Raw genomic sequence first — 21,675 nt, forward strand, 5'->3', positions numbered from 1 at the left:
ACCTATTTCTCAGATACTTGGGATCGAGCTGGCGTGGATGGGTGCTGAGGCTAAGTGCTCTTTACTGAGGCTTTCTTGGAGCCAAAAGGGTTGCTGGGTTGCTTGGTGTTGAGTGATATTGTGACTTGGAGCCAAAACCAAGGTTCAGTGCCTCTGCTCTCTTGAGACAGGTGCTCTTCCTTGATAACAGAACACTTTTGAGGCCAATCACAAGTGAATTGCTTCTCCAGTGAGTATGGAGGGATGGAAGGTCAAAGGGTTAATTTTTTTTTGTCCTGGAGACTGTGCTCTGGCCAATGGCAGTTCCTCCTCCTCGACCTACAACATGTCGGAGAGCAAGATCTCAGGGTTTTGGTGTCCCTGCATGGGCTGGATAACTGAAGAGAGGCCCTGCTATTCTTGTTTGGTGCACTTGATAGCCTCTGCTCTAAATAATAAGTCTGGTGTTTCAGATCGGTCCCAATGCTGCATCTGCAGTGGGCACAGTTGTGTTCGCAGCAGTAACTGATAGTCTATTTACACTTTATCAGCTTACAGGCTGAGCAGGTTGACTCCTGGTGCTCTGGAGGCAGGCAGAGGTTACAGACCTGATGCATGTTTAACCATGGGAATTTGCTGTTGCATTTAGGACAAAACTGAACTGAAAACGTTTTCTGCAAAACACCCTTTCCCAACAGTCAATCTTGCTAGAACCAGATTTTTTATAAAGAAGCTACATCAATGTGATTCAAAGTTGAATCCTACATAGTCACCGATGTGGTAGAGAGTTATTTTGTCGCTGGGGTTGAATTTGCGATAACAGGTACCAAAGGTCACAGAGAAGTTGTTGAAAGCCCTAAAGCAGGAGCTTGAACTTTCGAACCCGGTGGCAGAATAAAACAATTGGAGGTGCATACTTTGTCTTGATGCACTGTGAGCTTAGGGAGTAGTCACATGATATCTTGTGACCAAAACTTCTTCGAAGTAAAAACTTGCTTACGTCCATTCCCAAAACTAAACAGCAGGTGTATGCTGAGCAGAGTATCTACAGCCACACATTCTAGAGCAGAACAGAGTGTCACAGCCACATATTCTACAACGCGTTGTAAGAGTAACACACCCTACAGGATTGGTGTCAGTACAACGCGATGTATTACAACGCGTTCCGTTACAACGCAGATTTTACAACGCGGGATACATTACAACGGATGTCATTACAATGCATGGCATTACATCGCAAATGCTATTACAACGCATGGCATTACATCGTAAGTATAGGTAAGTATAGCTTTTTTTAAAAATGTTATTTAGTTTATTGTAATTAATTTATTTAAGAAAATTAAATTAAAAGACATTTTAAAATTGTCATTAAATTAATTTAATTAAATAATATCTATTTAATAAATAATATCTATTTAATAAATGTAATTTTATTAAAAATAGTAATTAATTTAATTTAATAAAAAAAGGTAATTAGTTTAAAGTACATATTTTTGATAATGAAATTAAATTAATAATATTTATTTAATTAATTTAATTAAAAAATGTAATTAGTGTAAAATAATTAATTTAATTTATTAAATATATTTTAATCAATTTTAAAATGGTAAATATAATTTAATTATCCCTAAACACAAACCCTACCCTAAAACCTAAAAACACACCTGTACCCCAAAACCCAAACCCTGCCCTAAAACCTAAAAACACCCCTGTACCCCAAAACCCAAACCCTGCCCTAAAACCTAAAAACACCCCTGTACCCAAAAACCCAAACCCTGCCCTAAAACCTAAAAACACCCCTGTACCCCAAAACCCAAACCCTGCCCTAAAACCTAAAAACACCCCTGTACCCCAAAACCCAAACCCTGCCCTAAAACCTAAAAACACCCCTGTACCCCAAAACCCAAACCCTGCCCTAAAACCTAAAAACACCCCTGTACCCCAAAACCCAAACCCTGCCCTAAAACCTAAAAACACCCCTGTACCCCAAAACCCAAACCCTGCCCTAAAACCTAAAAACACCCCTGTACCCCAAAACCCAAACCCTGCCCTAAAACCTAAAAACACCCCTGTACCCCAAAACCCAAACCCTGCCCTAAAACCTAAAAACACCCCTGTACCCCAAAACCCAAACCCTGCCCTAAAACCTAAAAACACCCCTGTACCCCAAAACCCAAACACTGCCCTAAAACCTAAAAACACCCCTGTACCCCAAAACCCAAACACTGCCCTAAAACCTAAAAACACCCCTGTACCCCAAAACCCAAACCCTACCCTAAAACCTAAAAACACCCCTGTACCCCAAAACCCAAACCCTACCCTAAAACCTAAAAATACCCCTGTACCCCAAAACCCAAACCCTACCCTAAAACCTAAAAACACCCCTGTACCCCAAAACCCAAACCCTGCCCTAAAACCTAAAAACACCCCTGTACCCCAAAACCCAAACACTGCCCTAAAACCTAAAAATACCCAAACACCCCAAAACATATACATCAGTACCCCAAAACATATACTCCTATACTCATACTTATTTAAAAAAATACTTAAATTAATATATTTAATTTATAATATTTAAAAACGAAATAAATATTTTTTTATAATTAATAATAAATAAATCAATTATAAAATATTAAATAAAAAAAAAAAAATTAATACTTACCAATACTTACGATGTAATGGTATGCGTTGTAATAGCATCTGCTATGTAATGCCATGCGTTGTAATGGCATGCATTGTAATGGTATTTGCGATGTAATAGCTGTGTTGTAACAGCATTACGTTGTAAAAGATGCGTTGTAAGAGTAACACACCCTACAAGCAATATTGTTTGGAGCAAGTGCTGACTCATCCTACTCTTGATCTTCATACCTCATACTATGGGTATAGAGGACTGTGCTCTGGTTTTGCTGATATACCTGTGTTTATAACAGCTGTATATCAAAGTACAACATGGCATATATGCCTATAACGAGAGAGTAACATTCTATTTCTTACCATTGTTAAGAGAAGGGACAGCATGACCCACTCAATGCATCATAATGGCCCCTCACCACACTTAAAATTTGTAATAAATAGTAGACATCACACACACACACACACACACACACACACACACACCTTGAGAAATAATGTGTTATACCAGATATTCAGAATAAGCCAATATTTAATTTTACCTACCACAACCATTGCAACAGTAAAATTTGGCCGGAGCTGATAGTCACACCAGGGACTAGAGGCTCCTACGCTGTCCTTGTATATACCACGCTTGTGAACCAGGTTAGGCTGCTTCTCATTTGGGTCAGATGGATCTTCAGAAACATGAAACAATCTTTCAAAGTTATTCTGAATATTTTGGTTCCACTCTTCATATGTAATGTGTAGGTCTTTTCCTGAAACAGAATAAAATATAGGGATTTTGATCATTGACAAATATGTTTTCACACATTCTATGATCTGAATTTGAAAAACATGAACATTAAAAGAGACATGTTAGGCACATTATTATACATTTTGTATAATGCTTTGTATCTTGTGTAAGGGAAAGTGTCACTGACATCTAAAATATCTTTAAATGTGTTACACCAAATCTAAACCTCTAATAAGCTGGTACAAGATTTGACTAAGTTAGAAAACAACAAATGAATTAGGTAAACAATTATTGATTCAATGTCTATGTTACACTACTCTATTCAACAAAATGAAAAATCAACCATGGCATTAATGGATGAGATACCTTTTAACAAAAGCTATAGATTTATAAACAAATTAGGTGCACACTAAGAGTTTGAAGAGATCCTTAACTCATCACTCATACATCTATTTATAAAGAAGAAGAAGAACATTGTCTACTATCAGGACGTAGATACACCAAGGCAATACAAAGCGGTCAGTCAGGGCCTCACCAGTAGGGAGTTGCTAGCTTGTTGCTAGCAGGATCAGTAGGGAGCCCAACTGCCACTGGAAGGGCGCAAAAAATGTCATTTTCTTTAGGGCATCTTTAACTTTTTAGGCAATACATCCTGTGCCGATTTTTCATCTGACTAACTCTCTAGGACTAGTATTCTGAATCGAACACAAACAGTCTGGTATTTTCTGTTTTTTTTTTATCATCATATTTCCCAGAAAAACAATGAAACACAAAAGGAGGAGTGTGCTAGGAAAGTGTTAATTTGGACAACAGGAGTTATTTAATTGAGATGCTAAAGAGTTGATTACAAAACCTTTCTTGTACAATGCATTATTATTTGCATAGTGTTTTTAAAGCAAAGACTGGTGATACTGTGAACCTACACACCATGGCTAAATATGTTGGCAGCTAAGATTAGATCAGATTCGTATCAATCAAAGAAAAATTATTCACCCATGCAGAAGGGACTTCATTATTATTGCTAAACTTCTCAAATTAAGGAGGTGCAGCATAATGTGCAAATACCAGGCTTGTACCAGAGCTGCTCATGAGATGTTAAACGCTAAGAAATTGAGAGGACACAGATCCCTCCTGCACATTCAAACCTGAACCCCTGCTTGCCTTACTGCTTGTTCCTAATTAACAGTTCATTAAAAGTACTTTCTTTTGTTGCTTAACAGTGGGAGCTAAGGGGATCTGAGTTTATGACTTACTATGCAAGAGGTAATTCTTCTTCACATATGTATGGTTTCATGAGGTCCAAGTGTGTGGAACAATACAAACAAAAGGAATTAACAGTCTTATGGAAGTTTCAAAATTAAAAAATAAGAAAAAACTCAAAAGGAATCTGAAGCCTTTCTTTTCAAATTACTTATCTGCAACTGGAATTGTATTATTGAGCAGAGTTTGGATTTAGGAAGACCAGTAGCTGCCTTATCGATGACTGAGATAAGCCCATTCAGCTCTAAAGTCACTAATTCTGCTTTGGATTTTGCCACAGCACACTTCTACAGAGAGAGGAGTCTTTGGAAAGACAGGCACTTTGATAATCAGGATACATTTCAATAAACAAAATGTTTATTTGGAACCCTGTCCATGGGGCCATTCTCTTTCAAGGTCAAAGAGGGTAGTGGAAAACCAATGTCTTAGGTGTGTTCAGTAGAGGAACTCAGGCCTCATAGAACATGCAAATCAAGAATTACAAATACAACAGCAAATTAATCTGACACTTGAGCATCTAATTGGAAAAGCAAAGCATAATTGTAAGTACTTTGAAAGACCCCAAAGATGGCAAAATAAATCTTGGTTATAATAAACTGAATACCAGAATCAGTGAAGAAATTAGGAGATGTCAGTTGTTTCTACCTTCATATTGATGGCCAAGAGGCAAAAAACAAAACAATATGTTTCTTTACTTTGAACTCACACAGCCTCTCATGGCTTATTTCCCAACTTATTGTTTGTCTGAAGGTATGCTATTGTGCTTAAAAACAAACTCTTACAGTATTGTTTTAATGACTTCTGATACTATACTATAGAAGACATCAAACTGTGTTAAGTATTTGTCATACTTTATCAAAAATAGCACATCATTTGCAGTTCAGAAAGCTAAAGAAATAGATCTGCAAATCCTCACTCCCAAGTGAACCCAGCAGGTGCTCTGCAAATATGAGATCAGAAGTTTAAGTGAAGGTGTGTTATTTTTGCAGTTAGAACTCATCTAAAAAATTAGATATTCTTCAAGAAAAGTCGGTTCTTCCCCTGTTACAGAGTAAAAGCTTGTATCGAGGATTAAGTACTATGACACCAGCAATTTGAAAAGCATCCAAGTGTGGAAGGAGAAGACTTCAGTGTTTCAGTTGCGTTAGTCTCGATGGGTAACATTTCCACCACATAACATCAATGTCGAGAAACCACCTATAACATTACCTTGGTGGCAAAGGCCCAATTCCAAAATATAGTAGTAAATCTACAATCATAAATTTACACATACATGCAAGTACAGATGTATTATTTTCTGTGGTACACAGGCACTATCAAGAATCTGCATGAAAAACTGCATGAAGTGCAGTTTTCCATGTGTATTCTTGGGAAGGTCATGTAATGTAATGTGGATTTGTAGAGAGCTGCTCGTCACCCGTGAGGGTATCCAGGTGCTGGGACATGTGTCATGTGATATTACCATCAGGATCCTGTTCTCACAGTGCATAATTCTTCATAGCAGAGAACTTCTTCCAGGGGGAAAAGGACCACCCTGTAACAATGCACAAGTATTTGTTTTTCTCCATAGAAAACGTATCTTTTATCTGGACAAACCCCTTCCCTTATACTCCCAGCATATTTGGAAGTGATTCATTCCCTTTCTCATTTTTCTCATTTTTTCTGGGAAAAAAAAATGTCCGTTTTTATCTGAAGTAAAAATCCAAATTACCAGGATGGAAAGGGGAATGAGAGGACTTTGTGGGTGTCAAAACCTATAAAACTAACCACACCTTAGAAAACAAATGTTTCCACCCTGTGAGTATTCGGGATGCGACGGCGAGGCTCTACCTTCACATCCTCAGTCGAAAAGCAGCCAGTCCACAGAACTCCAAATATGGGCATTAAGTGTTCACCGACTGGGCAGGGATACTGGAATGTATAGCTAAAATTATACTGGGTGTAGAATAATGTTTTAAAAGTATTAGGTCACAGGACCCTAAACAAATTACTCAAATATAGTGAAATACCCTAAGAATGGAAAAACAAGTTTTCCAAGTTACTCCTCAAAACAGCAGTTTACAGTAGATGGAGAGAATCTGCTGAAACTCGCACACTGGAGTAACCATTTAACAAGAAAACAGCCATAAACCGAAAAGAATCATAAAGCCAGACTATATTCAATACAAGATATGCCACTCTGCTTTAAGGATTGAGTATTATTGCAAAATGTGCTCTTTGATAGGAACTATGCCTTATTATCTCACAAAACATTAAACAGTATAGTATCTTCTTCAGTTGAAAGAGCAGCACTATTTAGGGAAATTTCTGCTATTTAGTACTCAACAGTTAGAATAAATTCGGTAAGGCCATTTTCACAGTATAGAAGGATGCTTACCATCTCTTTTTATGGTGACTCCTGGATAAGGGAAGACCTTTTTCTTACTGAGCTGCATTAGCCAGTGTACTGTGGATTTACCCAAACCAACAATTTCCACAGCAGATCCATCTCTAAAAGGGAAAAAAATTAAACAAAATAGTTACTTTACAAAGATCCATCAGAGGGCTCTCAATCGGCGGAATTGACTGACCTTCTGTCTAACCTCAACTTCAAGCAACTGGTGCTCTCCCCCACTCACGATAAAGGACACATATTGGATCAGGTGTGGTCTAATACCACTTGATTGACCTCCCCGCTAACCTTGCCTTGCCTATGGTCAGACCATCTTATCCTTAAACTTAAGATTTGTGTTACTCACATCAGAACTACTGTGCCAATTGCCGGCAGATTAGCCAGGAATTGGAACGCTATGGATAAGACTGCTTTTCTACAGTCATTAGCTAATGATGTCCCCTCCTTGGACAATGACATAAATCTGTCAGTTTCTTTTCTAACCGACTGGCTACAAGCGGCCAGCAATCTCCATGCCCTGTACAAAAGAATTAAACTTGCACGGCGCACGGATGCCAACAGATGATTTTCTGCCGACTTGAAAAGCAGGAAACTGGCTCTCCGTCATCTTGAGCGCTTGTGGCGCCGTGATTATGACATTGAGGGAAAAATTAAATGTACTAGGGCGAGGAAGGAATATATGAATGCCATCTCTGCAGCAAAGGTGGAGTATTTCTCTTCTCGTATTCTAGACTCATCAAACAAATCTAAAGATATCTTCTCTGTCTGTAATGAACTGACCAACTTGGAGAATGTCCGTCCTAAAGTAATCCCCACTCAGTGTCTGTGTGACTCACTCAATTCTTACTTTAGTGACAAAATCACAGACATAAAAACTAGCATTCCCCAACCAAAGACCCCAATCACGACCGACATGGCAATGAAGACTGGCTCTGCCACCCTTACCAATTTTCAACCCATAACCCATGGCCAGCTCTCGGAATTAATGATGAGAGTCAAATCTGGCTCCCCACTGGATATCTGTCCCCCTCGTATCTTGAAAGAATGCTTTTCCACCTACCCAACCCCTGTTCTTGCCCTTCTAAATGACTCCCTCTTGTCTGGCATAGTCCCGTCCGCTTTCAAAGAAGCCACGGTCATACCTCTATTAAAAAAAACCGGGGCGGATCCTGGATGCAAGGCAAACTACAGGCCCATCTCCTTATTGCCTTACTTGGCAAAAATTCTAGAGGCACACGTGGCGAAAACTCTCTCTAATTTTTGGGAGGAGTCCTCCTGCTTTGACCCTCATCAGGCTGGATTCCAGCCTGCACACTCTACGGAGGCAGGGGTCACTGCAGTTTTGGACACACTTCGAGACTGCGCAGATAGACGTTCTCCCCAGGCCCTGGTGCTTTTGGACCTGTCGGCCGCGTTCAACACGGTCGACCACAACATCCTGGTCGACCGTGTCGGACAGGCCGGCATACAGGGCGTGGCGGCCTGCTGGTTGAGGTCCTTCTTGGAGGATCGCTCCAAAGCGGTGCGTCTGGGGGACTTGACCGGTGTTAAACAGTCCATCCCATGTGGAGTGCCACAGGGTTCCTCCCTGTCACCCCATCTTTTTAACATATACATACTCCCCCTTATACAAACCTTGAGGGACAAACATGTGAGAGTTTTTAATTATGCAGATGACCTGCAGCTACTCTTCACCATTGACAATTCCGAAAAATCTATGAGTCATTTCCAGTCAACCATGAGGTTTATTAAATCCTGGATGGATCAAAATCAGCTGAAACTAAATCCAGGTAAAACCGAACTGGTACTGACTGGGGACAGTGCTAAGTACTGGGGTCCTCACTATTGGCCTTCAGATCTGGGTCAAGCTCCGCAACCATCACCATCGGCTAAAACGCTTGGAGTCATTGTGGACAGTGACCTTTCACTAAAAGCACAAGTGGGACAAGTGGTCTCCAAATGCTTTTACCAGCTAAAAAAAATCAGGAAGGTCAGGCGACTACTAACGCCAGAAGCTATTACCCAGGTTGTGATCGCCACTGTTCTGTCCCATCTGGATTACGCGAATGCCATCTACCTGGGTCTCCCAAACTATTTACTCAAGCGTCTCCAGATGGTGCAGAACTATGCTGCTAGGTTGATCCGGAAGCAACCAAGGTGGCAGGCGGCGACTCCTCTTCTCATCAAGCTGCACTGGCTTCCGGTCATACAACGTTGTTCCTTCAAAGCAGGTTGTATGATCTTTAAGTCACTACAAGGCAAAAGCCCTAAATTCATTAATCAATTAATCACCAGATACGTTCCTTCCCGCAACCTTCGTTCACTCCCCCTAGGCCTTCTCCAGACCCCTCCCTTCAAACTTAAACGTTCTGGTGGACGTAGATTTGCAATATTGGCCCCCTGCTTATGGAACACCTTTCCCCTGGAAATGCGGTCCTGCCAAGATCTCTTACCTTTCCGGAAAGCACTGAAGACCTGGCTTTTTAGACAAGCTTTTTAATCCACTTTCCTACCTTTGATTGTGTTACTGTCAATTTTAGCGCCAAGAAACTAATCAGTGTTAGTGCGCTCAATAAATGATTTAATAACATAACATAATAACATACTTTAAAAAACAGTTGCTAGCAATGAAAATCTTACCTTACAGAAAATAATGAATGTTTTTGTGGCCAGAATTTCTGAAGTCTTATTGCACACTTATATTCTGCTTTAGGTGCACAAAACGTTAACTGGCAACTTCAAAAAGAAGTTTCTGACACACTGGATCAGCATACGCAAACATTTATGGAAACATATGAAGTTAGAAATGTAAAAATAGGCAAGGTGCTGCCATTTTATGTTGAAAGTTTAGGTGCATTATGTGAATTTTTAGGAGGGAGGGAGAATTGGTTGTGTCGGATCTTCAAAATGACTGTAGCAACTACATGCCTGAACTTTGTAAGTAATCTCAAAACTTCATAGTGATTTTTTCCATCCTAAGTGTATATGTAAATGTACTACAAAGGTGAAGTAAGTCTGCACTCAAACCAGGAAGGATACTAAAGTGACCCCTATATTTTCAGGTGATGTAGAAATCGTGATATCTCTACATTTGGATTGCCTTTCTGCAGGGCTATGACTAGGGAAAGTACGATGAGATGAGAATCAACGATTTTCGTACATTTCCAGTGTATTCCTGGAGATTTTTGAGAATCCAAAAAAACGCCCTAACACTTCTCAACCTTTAGACCCCAAATCAGGCGCAAGACACATTCCTACCTCAAACCCTATCGTAGCAGCTGAAGCCTATTAAGGCCGATATAGACTTCAACCGAGTTAAGGACTCTGATCTAGATAAGAACACAACACATGTGCAGGGTACTAGAGCAATGTTCAGGGCACTTAAGGAGGAGATCCAAGATGTGTTCTGCTTGCTCACAAAGTGAATGAGCAATAAAGATGCCTTTAAATCTTGTTATTTTGTCACCTTTCAGAGAAAGAGGTCAGAAGTCAGATTGGCTTCCTACATTTACTTTTCTTTCTGTGACTGAAGTTTGAGGATTTTGTAAAGTGAACTGTTTGAAAATCCGGATGAGAACAGTTTACGGGTCAAGTACATTACAGTTAGGTTGAGTAGTATATTCAAGTTACTAGACCTGCAGGTCTAGTAAACTGTTATTGAATTTTCGAGCCCGGTCAAAGCTTGGTGACTAAGACATATGATACCCTACAACAATCATGCCTCATCCCTCGTCACCTCTACCAATGGAAGTGGACACCGGATAACTCCCCGGATGTCACCCTGGAGCAGTGCTATTGCGAGAAATCCAGTGAACTCAAAGAAGCATCCCCCAGCAGGAAGCAGCCTATAAGGTTATGCTCACAAGGCTCCAAGTGCTGCAAAATACAGCAGCAAGAATGGTCCTGAACAAACCCAGACGCTCCCCTTCACGACCTTTGTTGCAAGCTCTACACTTGCTGCCGGTGAAGAAAAGATCTGTTTTTAAACTCCTCACTCTGGTGTTTAAGGCAACACAGGACCTGGGGCCAGCTTACTTGAGGAAAAAGACAAGGCCTTATGTTCCCGGTCGTCTCCTCAGGTCAAGCAACCAGAATCTGCTTGCACCTTGCAGAATCTACAAAGCCAGAATGGGAGGACGTGCCTTCTCCTATCTTGCCCCTTTACTCTGGAATAGGCTGCCGGAAGAGATTTGTCGCTGCACTTCTCTGGCACATTTTAAGAAAAGCTTGAAGACCTGGATGTTTTAGGGGTTGGTATTGCTCGTGGTATCCGTGTGCTGTCATGCCTAGGTGCCGTGAAATCCCCCTGGGGTTGATACGATGCGTTCTATAAATGATAAATAAATAAATGCTTCAAAGGCACTATACCCGGGCCTATGTACATGCCATGTTCCCTGCGGCCTCATTTGCATGTTGGAGATGTGGAGCCTACCTGGGCTATTTCCACCACAGATTTTTTGTAAGGAAATCTTGAGTCATATTAAGGGTGGTCTGGGCTATCCAATACCGGGAGACTATCACATATTCATCTTGGGCATTTGCCATAGTCCTTCCCTGTTATGTCCCATGCAGACTGGTGACTAGAATGCCCATGACCGGTGCAGCCAAACAGCTTATAGCCCGGGCCTGGCGGTCCCCATCTGCCCCACCTGCAGCATCATGGTTCACACAACCCTGGCACATTGCTATGGAGCAGATAACTCACAAGCAGTCCTTCACAGACGCGAGATTCCAATGCCTCTGGACACCTCTTATTGACTATATGTCTTGCTTAGAGTACCTATGCTTTCAGCCTCTCAGGCCGCGCACACTCCCCCTGTTTGAAATACTGCGCTAATACCCTCCTTGGCTGGCTGGCTGGCTATGAGAGTATAAAATCGGTGAACCTTTCCTTCTCCCTTTTACTCCTTCTCCCGCACCCTTAGTATCTGTGAGATAAATGGTTTCATCCTCCAATTAGACATGCTTCCATTTGACCACTACTGATTAGTTAAAAAGGTCTCAGAATAGGATTCCAAATTCAAAGGCGGTTTTGTTTTTTCACACCGCAGGAAGAATGCTAACACCACTTTCATTTAAAATGTAATTATAATAATAAGGAAAAGCGTACCGACTATGAGTAATCTCCAAATGGCATTCACGTTAGAACAGAATTGCAATCATAGTCCTAGAAAACTCATACCAATAGCACCCATACCCCCCAACTGGTTCATCTTGACTAAAAAACCTAAACAAACTTTGTCAAGTGATGGCAGTCTTTATGAAATATTGACATACTGCTTGATCTTTTGTCTATGTCTAAGGGCATAGTTAACACTAGAGGAGCAGTGAAGTTGTAGGCAATGTAAAAATCCTCAACTCCTGTAAATAGTTGTACATTTTGTTCTTCAAAAAGAGTAGGAGGGATTACTTTCTTTAGTTGATGTATTATATTCTTCCTTCACAACCAGAGGGGTCATTTGAGAATATAATGTCCACCCTCCTGCCTGCATCGAGGTAAGAGACTACACTACACTCTCACTCTCTTTCATGTTGTGTGTGCTAATTATTGAGTCTTGTGCATCCGCAATCAGGGGATTGGTGTCAGTACAACGCGATATATTACAACGCGTTCCGTTACAACGCGTTTTTTACATCGCAAATACCATTACAATGCATGCCATTACAACGCATGGCATTACATAGCAGATACTTTTACAACGCATGGCATTACATCGTAAGTATAGGTAAGTATATCTTTTTTAAAAAAAATTTAATAAAGTAAATTAAATTAATTTAAAATAATAAAAATAATATAACATTTTTTAAACAGTAATTAATTTAATTATAGTAATTTAATTAATATTAAAATTGATATTAATGTAATATATTTAAAATAATATAATTAATGATATATAAAAAGTTTATAAATAGAAAATAATATAATGTAATTAATAACAATAAATATAATTATAATTTAATTAAGTTATAAATAATGCATAATATAATTATATTTAATAAAATTAAAAGAATGTAATTAATTATACATTTTTAAAAAATATAATTTAATTATAATCGTTAATTAATACAATTAAATTAATAATTGTAAATATAGTTATTAATTTAATTAAATTAATGATATATAAAAAGTTTATAAATAGAAAATAATATAATGTAATTAATAACAATAAATATAATTATAATTTAATTAAGTTATAAATAATACATAATATAATTATATTTAATAAAATTAAAAGAATTTAATTAATTAAACATTTTTTAATAATATAATTTAATTATAATCGTTTATTAATACAATTAAATTAATAATTGTAAATATAGTTATTATTTTAATTAAATTAAATAAAAGTAATTTAATTAATTTAATTTATATAAAGTCGTAATACCCCTGTACCCCAAAACCCAAACCCTGCCCTAAAACCTAAAAACACCCCTGTACCCCAAAACCCAAACCCTGCCCTAAAACCTAAAAACACCCCTGTACCCCAAAACCCAAACCCTGCCCTAAAACCTAAAAACACCCCTGTACCCCAAAACCCAAACCCTGCCCTAAAACCTAAAAACACCCCTGTACCCCAAAACCCAAACCCTGCCCTAAAACCTAAAAACACCCCTGTACCCCAAAACCCAAACCCTGCCCTAAAACCTAAAAACACCCCTGTACCCCAAAACCCAAACCCAGCCCTAAAACCTAAAAACACCCATGTACCCCAAAACCCAAACCCTGCCCTAAAACCTAAAAACACCCCTGTACCCCAAAACCCAAACCCTGCCCTAAAACCTAAAAACACCCCTGTACCCCAAAACCCAAACCCTGCCCTAAAACCTAAAAACACCCCTGTACCCCAAAACCCAAACCCTGCCCTAAAACCTAAAAACACCCCTGTACCCCAAAACCCAAACCCAGCCCTAAAACCTAAAAACACCCATGTACCCCAAAACCCAAACCCTGCCCTAAAACCTAAAAACACCCCTGTACCCCAAAACCCAAACCCTGCCCTAAAACCTAAAAACACCCCTGTACCCCAAAACCCAAACACTGCCCTAAAACCTAAAAATACCCAAACACCCCAAAACATATACATCAGTACCCCAAAACATATACTCCTATACTCATACTTATTTTAAAAAATACTTAAATTAATATATTTAATTTATAATATTTAAAAACGAAATAAATATTTTGAAATAATTAATAATAATTAAATCAATTATAAAATATTAAATAAAATAAAAATAAAAATTAAATACTTACCAATACTTACGATGTAATGCCATGCGTTGTAATAGCATCTGCTATGTAATGCCATGCGTTGTAATGGCATGCATTGTAATGGTAATTGCGATGTAAAAATCGCGTTGTAACGGAACGCGTTGTAAAAGATGCGTTTTAACGGTAACACACCGCAATCAGGGCCTGACTTGTCTATAAGGTGTAACTTGGTGGGATTCCCAAACATTAGCAATGTACTACTCACACTTCCTCAGCTTATAAATGTATGTCTAAAAAAGTAGTCAAAGTGATGTAATCACAATGTGAAGTGTGCAAAGTAATGATTTCCTTATACACGGAAAATAGATGAAAAAATATTATTCAACTGCACATTTTTCCTACCTATAAGCCTGTGGATAGTTTACACTGTTTGAATTAGGAGCCATAACATTAAAGAAAGCAGACATCAACATTAAAATCTAAAAAAAAACTTTGGTTTCCCAGGTGTATGTCTGGAAATTCAATGACATGGAAAACAATCATAAATATGATGTAAACATCAGACTTTAAGTGGCAGTTTATGAATGAAGAGAAATGCAATATAACCACCAATCAAATTACATTGAATCTATATCAGCCTTTCCAGGTATATATACAGAGACACACTATGCCATTTCAAAGTGATACCTTGGAGTAGCTGGGATTCCTTTGTTGCGCGCTCTCTCACTCTCTCCCATTTTATCCATCCAAGTGCCACAATTCAAACGATTTCCTCCAAAGACAAAGCCAGTTTCAGAGTTCACTCCAGCTGTTACATTAAAACCTAGGAAGAAACAAAGAGAGAAAAATGTAATATTGATACTTGTACAAATATTTCAACATATGTGGAAGTATGTTAAAATGTTACACATGAAAATTGGTCTAATTTGCGTGGGTTACACTTTGATAGTGCTAAAAGTTATAATTCCAGAACGTCAGGCAATATAAAAGTAAAAGAAAATGGTAAATCGAAAACCTGAAACAATCCAACCCTCAAATGCTACACAAAGTCACTTTGATTTAATACTGTGTGGACCAAAACAACAGATGGATGATGTACAATGTCTTAAGTCTCATCCTGTGGTATCCAATATCACTTAACATATACTATGGCCTCAAGTACGAGTGACTTGGTAAATTCTGGCACAAGTGCAAAACCATGTTTCCGTGGGTGTCATAGAAAATGCTGGAACCCCAAAGCCAGACAAATTAAGAAAAAAATAAAAAGAATAATCCTTCATAGAGTCGATTCGCAGGCAGAATCTTTTAGTTCTTCCAAAGATGGCTTTAACGATCATAAAAAAGGATATCATTTGTCATGCACATGGACGGCAATTCGCCAGAATGGCAAGTTTGTGTGACATTATTACCACTATGACCACTTATGACAACATAGGATTATTATCCTGCCACCTCTCTTTACTCCTCAAAAGCTTTCTATCAGCTTCTGAAGGGCAAGAGCAAGGAGTGGAAACAACAAAAATTCTAATGAATCACTACATTTACAAAAAAAATCCTTGATCCAAAATAAGCAGCTACGTTACAGCATATGTAAAAAAACACATATGTAGAAATGCATAAAAAAGAAGGGGGAGAATGGTTTCTGAAGCTAAGAATATTGGCTATAATGCACACAATCAGCATTGAAGCCGCCCTCTGCGGTTACCTTCGTCCCTCATGTTACGATCGATCTGCGGTCCAGCATTCCGTTCACGAAACTGTATTCCCTGCATGTGTCGCTGCATTGCTTCTTGTATTACTTCAAACAGTGGTTGATCCTGAGTGTGGAAACAAAATGTATGCAAACCATGGTATTAAAAAACACCCAGCTTAAGTACTGAATAGCTCTCAGAATGCTAGAAGAGACTTGCAAAGTAGATTATAAGTAAAATATTTCGTAGGAGTCAAGGAATGTTCAAAAGAGAACACTTGTCAAATGTGTGCACAATAAAAATTCCATTTTGCTTTTATTCAGTTCTCACATTACATGAAGCACAAAAAGATAACCGTATTTTTAAACCAAGGGTTAGCTCCTGCTACTAAAGTACCCTCAGAAAGGAAAATGCATTCTCTGACATGGAGAAGAGGTGCATAGTAATTGCACACAGACACAATACATTCTGGGCCATGGGCGTACATGACTGGTGTGACATACATCTCCTTCTTGAGCTTCCATATGTTTAAAATGAGTACTAGGTCTCCTGTTTCAAAATTGATATTTTGAAACATGTATGCTTCAAAATTCTCAACTTGCCAATTCAAAGTAGATTTTCACTGTACTTAACAAGAGAATCTACCTGAATGAAGCAGGGTGGATAAATATAAGGAAGACGTGAAGGAAGGTGCTCTAAACTTTCTAAAAATTAAACGTCAAATTGGTTACCCATATTATCTCTACTGACTGCAAAAATATACAGCTTCTTAATCAATATATTTGAGGAAAAGTAGATTGCCGTGCTTCTCTGAAGAACACGAAGTACTGGAATATTTCATGTGACCCTCTTCAGAATTGCTACTAAAATAAATGGGTTTCTACTCATTTTTACCATCAAATGATCTTGTAAGATGCACAATATTTCTGTATATTTTGAAAATTGTCTTTGAAAATCCAATAGCCCGCCAATTCCCCACCCTTCTTGGTTGATGAGGTGCTTGATTAATCTGCCCAGTCGCAATTTGGATTTGGTATTTTTACTACATTTCATGTTTGAAAATTCACTAGCAACCACTGTTGTGTTGTTAGACTTCGTCTTCACACTTAGCTGAAGGATAAATGCAAACGGCTAACAGTGGCTAAAACAAAGGTCATTATAGTTAAGACTAAATACTGTGCCAGGAGATGTGATGGCATATTCGTTCACTTTTTGTTAAAAACAAATATTTCTTTACTTAAAGTCAATTATACGTATTGAGTGATTTTCGATATATATTTTTTTTTAACTTGAAAGTTAATGAAACATATTTAAATGCTAAAAGGAAAAGTTACTTACCCAGTAAGCATCAATTCGTGGCAAGTAGTACTGTGGACTCACAAGATTAGCAAAATTCTGCCATCTATTGGAGAGCTCGGATGTGTGCACAAGTTGTTTTTATTCAAAGAAAGTCTTTTGAGTCACGAGGTAGTGACTCTTTCTCTAGTTGGTAACGTGTAAGGTCATCAACTCCATTATTAGAATGTTTACTGCATGATGGGTGAAGAAAGAACGTGAAGCAAAGCGTATTATAAAGCGATTTCCATGCGAAAGGAGTTTGTGAAAACTACTGAAAATAACTGTACAAAGCAGAGATGTCCTGGGAGGAGGGTTGGCACATGTGAACCTACACACTGCATGCCATAAACAGATGTATACTGGGTAAGTACCATTTTCCTTTCGAAGCACGTGTCGCTGTAGATACATATACTTAGCATAGATTGTAAAGCATTTCTCCTCCTTAAGCAGTGGTTAGCCTGTGGGAGTTACAGTTGTTTGAAATAGTGCCCATAGAACAACTTGGCCCACATTGGCTTGTTGACGGGCCAGTATATCTACACAGTAATGTTTTGCAAATGTATGTGGGGTTGACCATATAGCTACTTTACATATGTCAGCTATGGGTATGTTTCCTAGGAAGGCCATTAAAGGTCCTTTTTAGGTCTTGGCTACCGTAGGCTGTGCATGCTCAGTCTCGCTGGCGAGATCTTATGTCTCAGCGAAGCGTGGCTTAAACCCGCGCCTCTTCTCCATTGGCTTGCCTCCTAAATGGCGGCCAGCCATTAGAGAAGAGGTCTCTGTGACGATCTCTTTTCGCTGTAAGCCCCGTCATTTTCAGATTGAGGGGCGTGTTTTTTTAGTTTCTTTCTCTCCTCTCCTCCAGCCAATGGAGAAGAGGGGAGAAAGAAAAACATGCCCCTCAATCCGAAAAGGACGGGGCTTACAGCGAAAAGTATAAGGGAAAGGTGAAAGTGTCTATTTCGGCCCTGGAAGGATGTCTTCATCTTCTACAAAAAATGCGCAGGATTAGATAAGTGAGATAAAGTCATAGTTGCCATTTACCCACGGTAAATGCGCAGTGTCTCAAAAAGGGTTTCCTTTTCCAGTTCTGGGTGGCAGTGCGCATGCGCCTCGTGCGCCTCGTGTTCTGGGAACCCTACAGACTTCAGTCATGCACACTGCGCGTGCTCAGTACCCATAGTTAAGGTGGCGGCGGTCTATGTGTTATTCAGAGCGCATGCTTGGGAAGGCGTGACCCGGAAGCCCCGCCCCTGGATATCAGCCCCGTAATCCCTGCTTGCGGCCTCTTTCCCCCTCAGCACCCACCCCCTCAGCACCCTGAAGCGTCAACACCGCTCCAATCACGGAGTCTGTACCGTCCCCCGCTTAAGTGTGCAAATGAGGGATGGCGCATGAGAGTCACAGAGTTGAACTCGATAGGGAGCAGAACCTGTAACGAAAGCGTGGACTTCCTCTGCCAGGGTCAGCCGGTGCGAGGCAACCTAGAAGTGGCACGGCCAGCGCTTCTGAAGTCGTGCGTGGTCAGCAGCGCGAGTCTCCCAGCCGCCGTAGAGACGTTGGGGGACCAGCGTGAGCCTCTTTTTTTAGTAATCCACATACTTCATCAGCGACCAGCCGATTCCGTGCTAGTGCCCCCGCCTTCTGTAATCAAATGTTAAGTATGCCATCTTTTAAACGGACATGTGGCATCGTTGTTGTTACGTCCCATAGGAATCAGCCAGACGAACCGTTGAGCAATCTGTACACCAATTTTCATGAAACCCTAGACTTAACGACACCAATATGCTGTTAAAGTAATCGCACAGAATTCATGTCTGGGCTGCGGCCCCCCGTTGCTCGCACAGAGGGCTGCCTGGCGGTGCTGCTGGGGAGGGAGGGGGACTGGCAGTGAAGGAAGGCGGAGCAGGCTGGCACCGGGCAGCAAGAGATCCGGGGAGGGGGCAAGGCTGGAGACGGGCAGGGTAGATACGGGGGTGGGGGACAAGAGCGGAGAGTCGTGTGTGTGAGAGATAGTGTGTGTGTGTAAGAGACAGTGTGTGTGTGTGAGAGACAGTGTGTGTTTGTGAGGCAGTGTGTGTTTGTGAGACAGTGTGTGTTTGTGAGACAGTGTGTGTGTGTGAGAGACAATGTGTGTGTGTGTGTGAGAGACAGTGTGTGTGTGTGTGTGAGACAGTGTGTGTGTGTGAGACAGTGTGTGTGTGAGAGACAGTGTGTGTGTGAGAGACAGTGTGTGTGTGAGAGACAGTGTGTGTGTGAAAGACAGTGTGTGTGTGAAAGACAGTGTGTGTGTGAAAGACAGTGTGTGTGAGAGAGACAGTGTGTGTGCGAGAGACAGTGTGTGTGTGTGAGAGAGACTGTGTGTGTGTGAGACAGTGTGTGTGTGTGAGACAGTGTGTGTGTGAGAGACAGTGTGTGTGTGAAAGACAGTGTGTGAGACTGGGTGTGTGACAGACTGTGTGTGTGTGTGACAGACTGTGTGTGTGTGTGAGAGAGTGTGTGTGTGAGAGAGACAGTGTGTGTGTGTGAGAGAGACAGTGTGTGTGTGTGTGTGAGACAGTGTGTGTGTGTGAGACAGTGTGTGTGTGAGAGACAGTGTGTGTGTGAAAGACAGTGTGTGTGTGAAAGACAGTGTGTGTGTGAAAGACAGTGTGTGTGTGAAAGACAGTGTGTGTGTGAAATACAGTGTGTGTGTGAAAGACAGTGTGTGTGTGAAAGACAGTGTGTGTGAGAGAGACAGTGTGTGTGTGAGAGACAGTGTGTGTGTGAGAGACTGTGTGTGAGACAGTGTGTGTGTGAGAGGCTGTGTGTGTGAGAGGCTGTGTGTGTGAGAGACTGTGTGTGTGTGTGTGACAGACAGTGTGTGTGTGTGTGTGTGTGTGTGTGTGTGAGAGAGACAGTGTGTGTGAGAGAGACAGTGTGTGTGTGAGAGACAGTGTGTGTGTGTGAGACAGTGTGTGTGAGAGAGAGACAGTGTGTGCGTGAGAGAGATACAGTGTGTGTGTGTGAGACTGTGTGTGTGTGTGACAGACTGTGTGTGTGTGTAAGAGACAGTGTGTGTGGCACTGTGTGTGTGTGTGGCACTGTGTGTGTGTTGGGCTGTGTGTTTGTTGGGCTCTGTGTGTTTGTTGGGCTCTGTGTGTTTGTTGGGCTCTGTGTGTTTTGGGCTGTGTGTGTTGGGCTCTGTGTGTGTGTTGGGCTCTGTGTGTGTGTTGGGCTCTGTGTGTGGGTTGGGCTCTGTGTGTGTGTGTGTGCGGCTCTGTCTGTCTGTGAGTGTGTGGCTCTGTCTGTCTGTGTGTGTGGCTCTGTCTGTCTGTGTGTGGGGCTCTGTCTGTCTGTGTGTGGCTCTGTGTGTGTGTGTGGCTCTGTCTCTCTGTGTGTGTGTGTGGCTCTGTGTGGGTAGACTTTTTTGTAGGTGGCTCTATGTGTGGGTGGCCCTGTCTGTGTGCGGGTGGCTCTGTTTGTGTGTAGGAGGCTCTGTGTGTGTGTGCAGGTGGCTCTGTGTGGGTGGCGCTGAGTGTGTGTGGGTGGCTCTATGTGAATGACTGTGTGGGTGGCTCTGTGTGGGTGGCTAGGTATGTGTGTGTGGGTGGCTAGGTGTGTGTGGCTCTGTGTGTGGGTGCAAATGCAATAGGTCTCGCATTTGCGAGAGATTAAGCTATTGGCAGTGTAAATGACAATGCCATTTATTTATATGTTTTAAAAACAAAAACATAAATGAAAATAATGTCATGAGCAATGCCAATAGCTCTAACTTTAACAATGCCGAGACCATTGAATTGTAAATGCTTGTTTATGAGTGGAGTGAGCTCTATGAGGAATGGGTAAATTTCCTATAGCATTGCATGTTTGGATGCCCTTAACAATCCATCATGCAATGCCTGATTTAGAAATGGCCCTTCCTTCGTGAGGTTGTGTTTGTTGTTGTGTTTTTCGAAAGGATTTAGTCCTGGACATGTAATGCATCAGAGCTCTTTTTACGTCCAACATATGCTGAGCCCTTTCTGCAATTGAGTCAGGTTGGGGAAAAAAGGCAGGTAATTCAATACATTGATTAAGATGGAATTGCAAGACATTTGGGATTGGTGTGCAGTACAACCCTATTGCTATGTATTTGGAAGAAGGGTTCTTCTAAAGTTGATGCCTGAAGCTCACTGACATGTCTGAGTGAAGTGACAGCAACTAGGAATCTTACCTTCCAGGATATAAACTGGAGGGGGCAGGAGTAGAGGGGTTCAAATGGAGGGCTTATTAATCTTGTTAATACAATCTTGAAATTCCATGTGCGTGTTTGTGGCATTCTAGGAGGAATGGCTCGTTTAAGACCTTCCAGGAAGGCTTTGACAACTGGAATCCTGAAAAGAGAAATGTGTTGCCTATTCTGCAGATATACAGCTACCGCTGCTGGGTGTAGCCTTATTGATGTAAAAGC

General features: G+C 40.6%; 1 protein-coding gene across 4 annotated transcripts in view; it reads right to left on the bottom strand.

Annotated features, from left to right (window-relative positions):
• Positions 1-21,675, bottom strand: part of AGL (amylo-alpha-1,6-glucosidase and 4-alpha-glucanotransferase) — a 354,506-nt gene that overhangs the window by 72,882 nt on the left and 259,949 nt on the right. For all 4 annotated transcript variants that reach the window (XM_086954603.1, XM_086954587.1, XM_086954609.1 and 1 more), the window contains exons 27-30: positions 15,920-16,031; positions 14,902-15,037; positions 6,987-7,099; positions 3,160-3,371 (exon numbers count right to left, since the gene is read on the bottom strand). In XM_086954603.1, coding sequence (XP_086810729.1) covers positions 3,160-3,371; positions 6,987-7,099; positions 14,902-15,037; positions 15,920-16,031 — 573 coding nt within the window. The remainder of the gene's footprint in view (positions 1-3,159; positions 3,372-6,986; positions 7,100-14,901; positions 15,038-15,919; positions 16,032-21,675) is intronic.

This window comes from Lissotriton vulgaris, chromosome 1_1 (genome assembly GCF_964263255.1).
Source record: "Lissotriton vulgaris chromosome 1_1, aLisVul1.2, whole genome shotgun sequence".
In the NCBI taxonomy this organism is placed as follows: Eukaryota; Metazoa; Chordata; class Amphibia; order Caudata; family Salamandridae; genus Lissotriton; species Lissotriton vulgaris.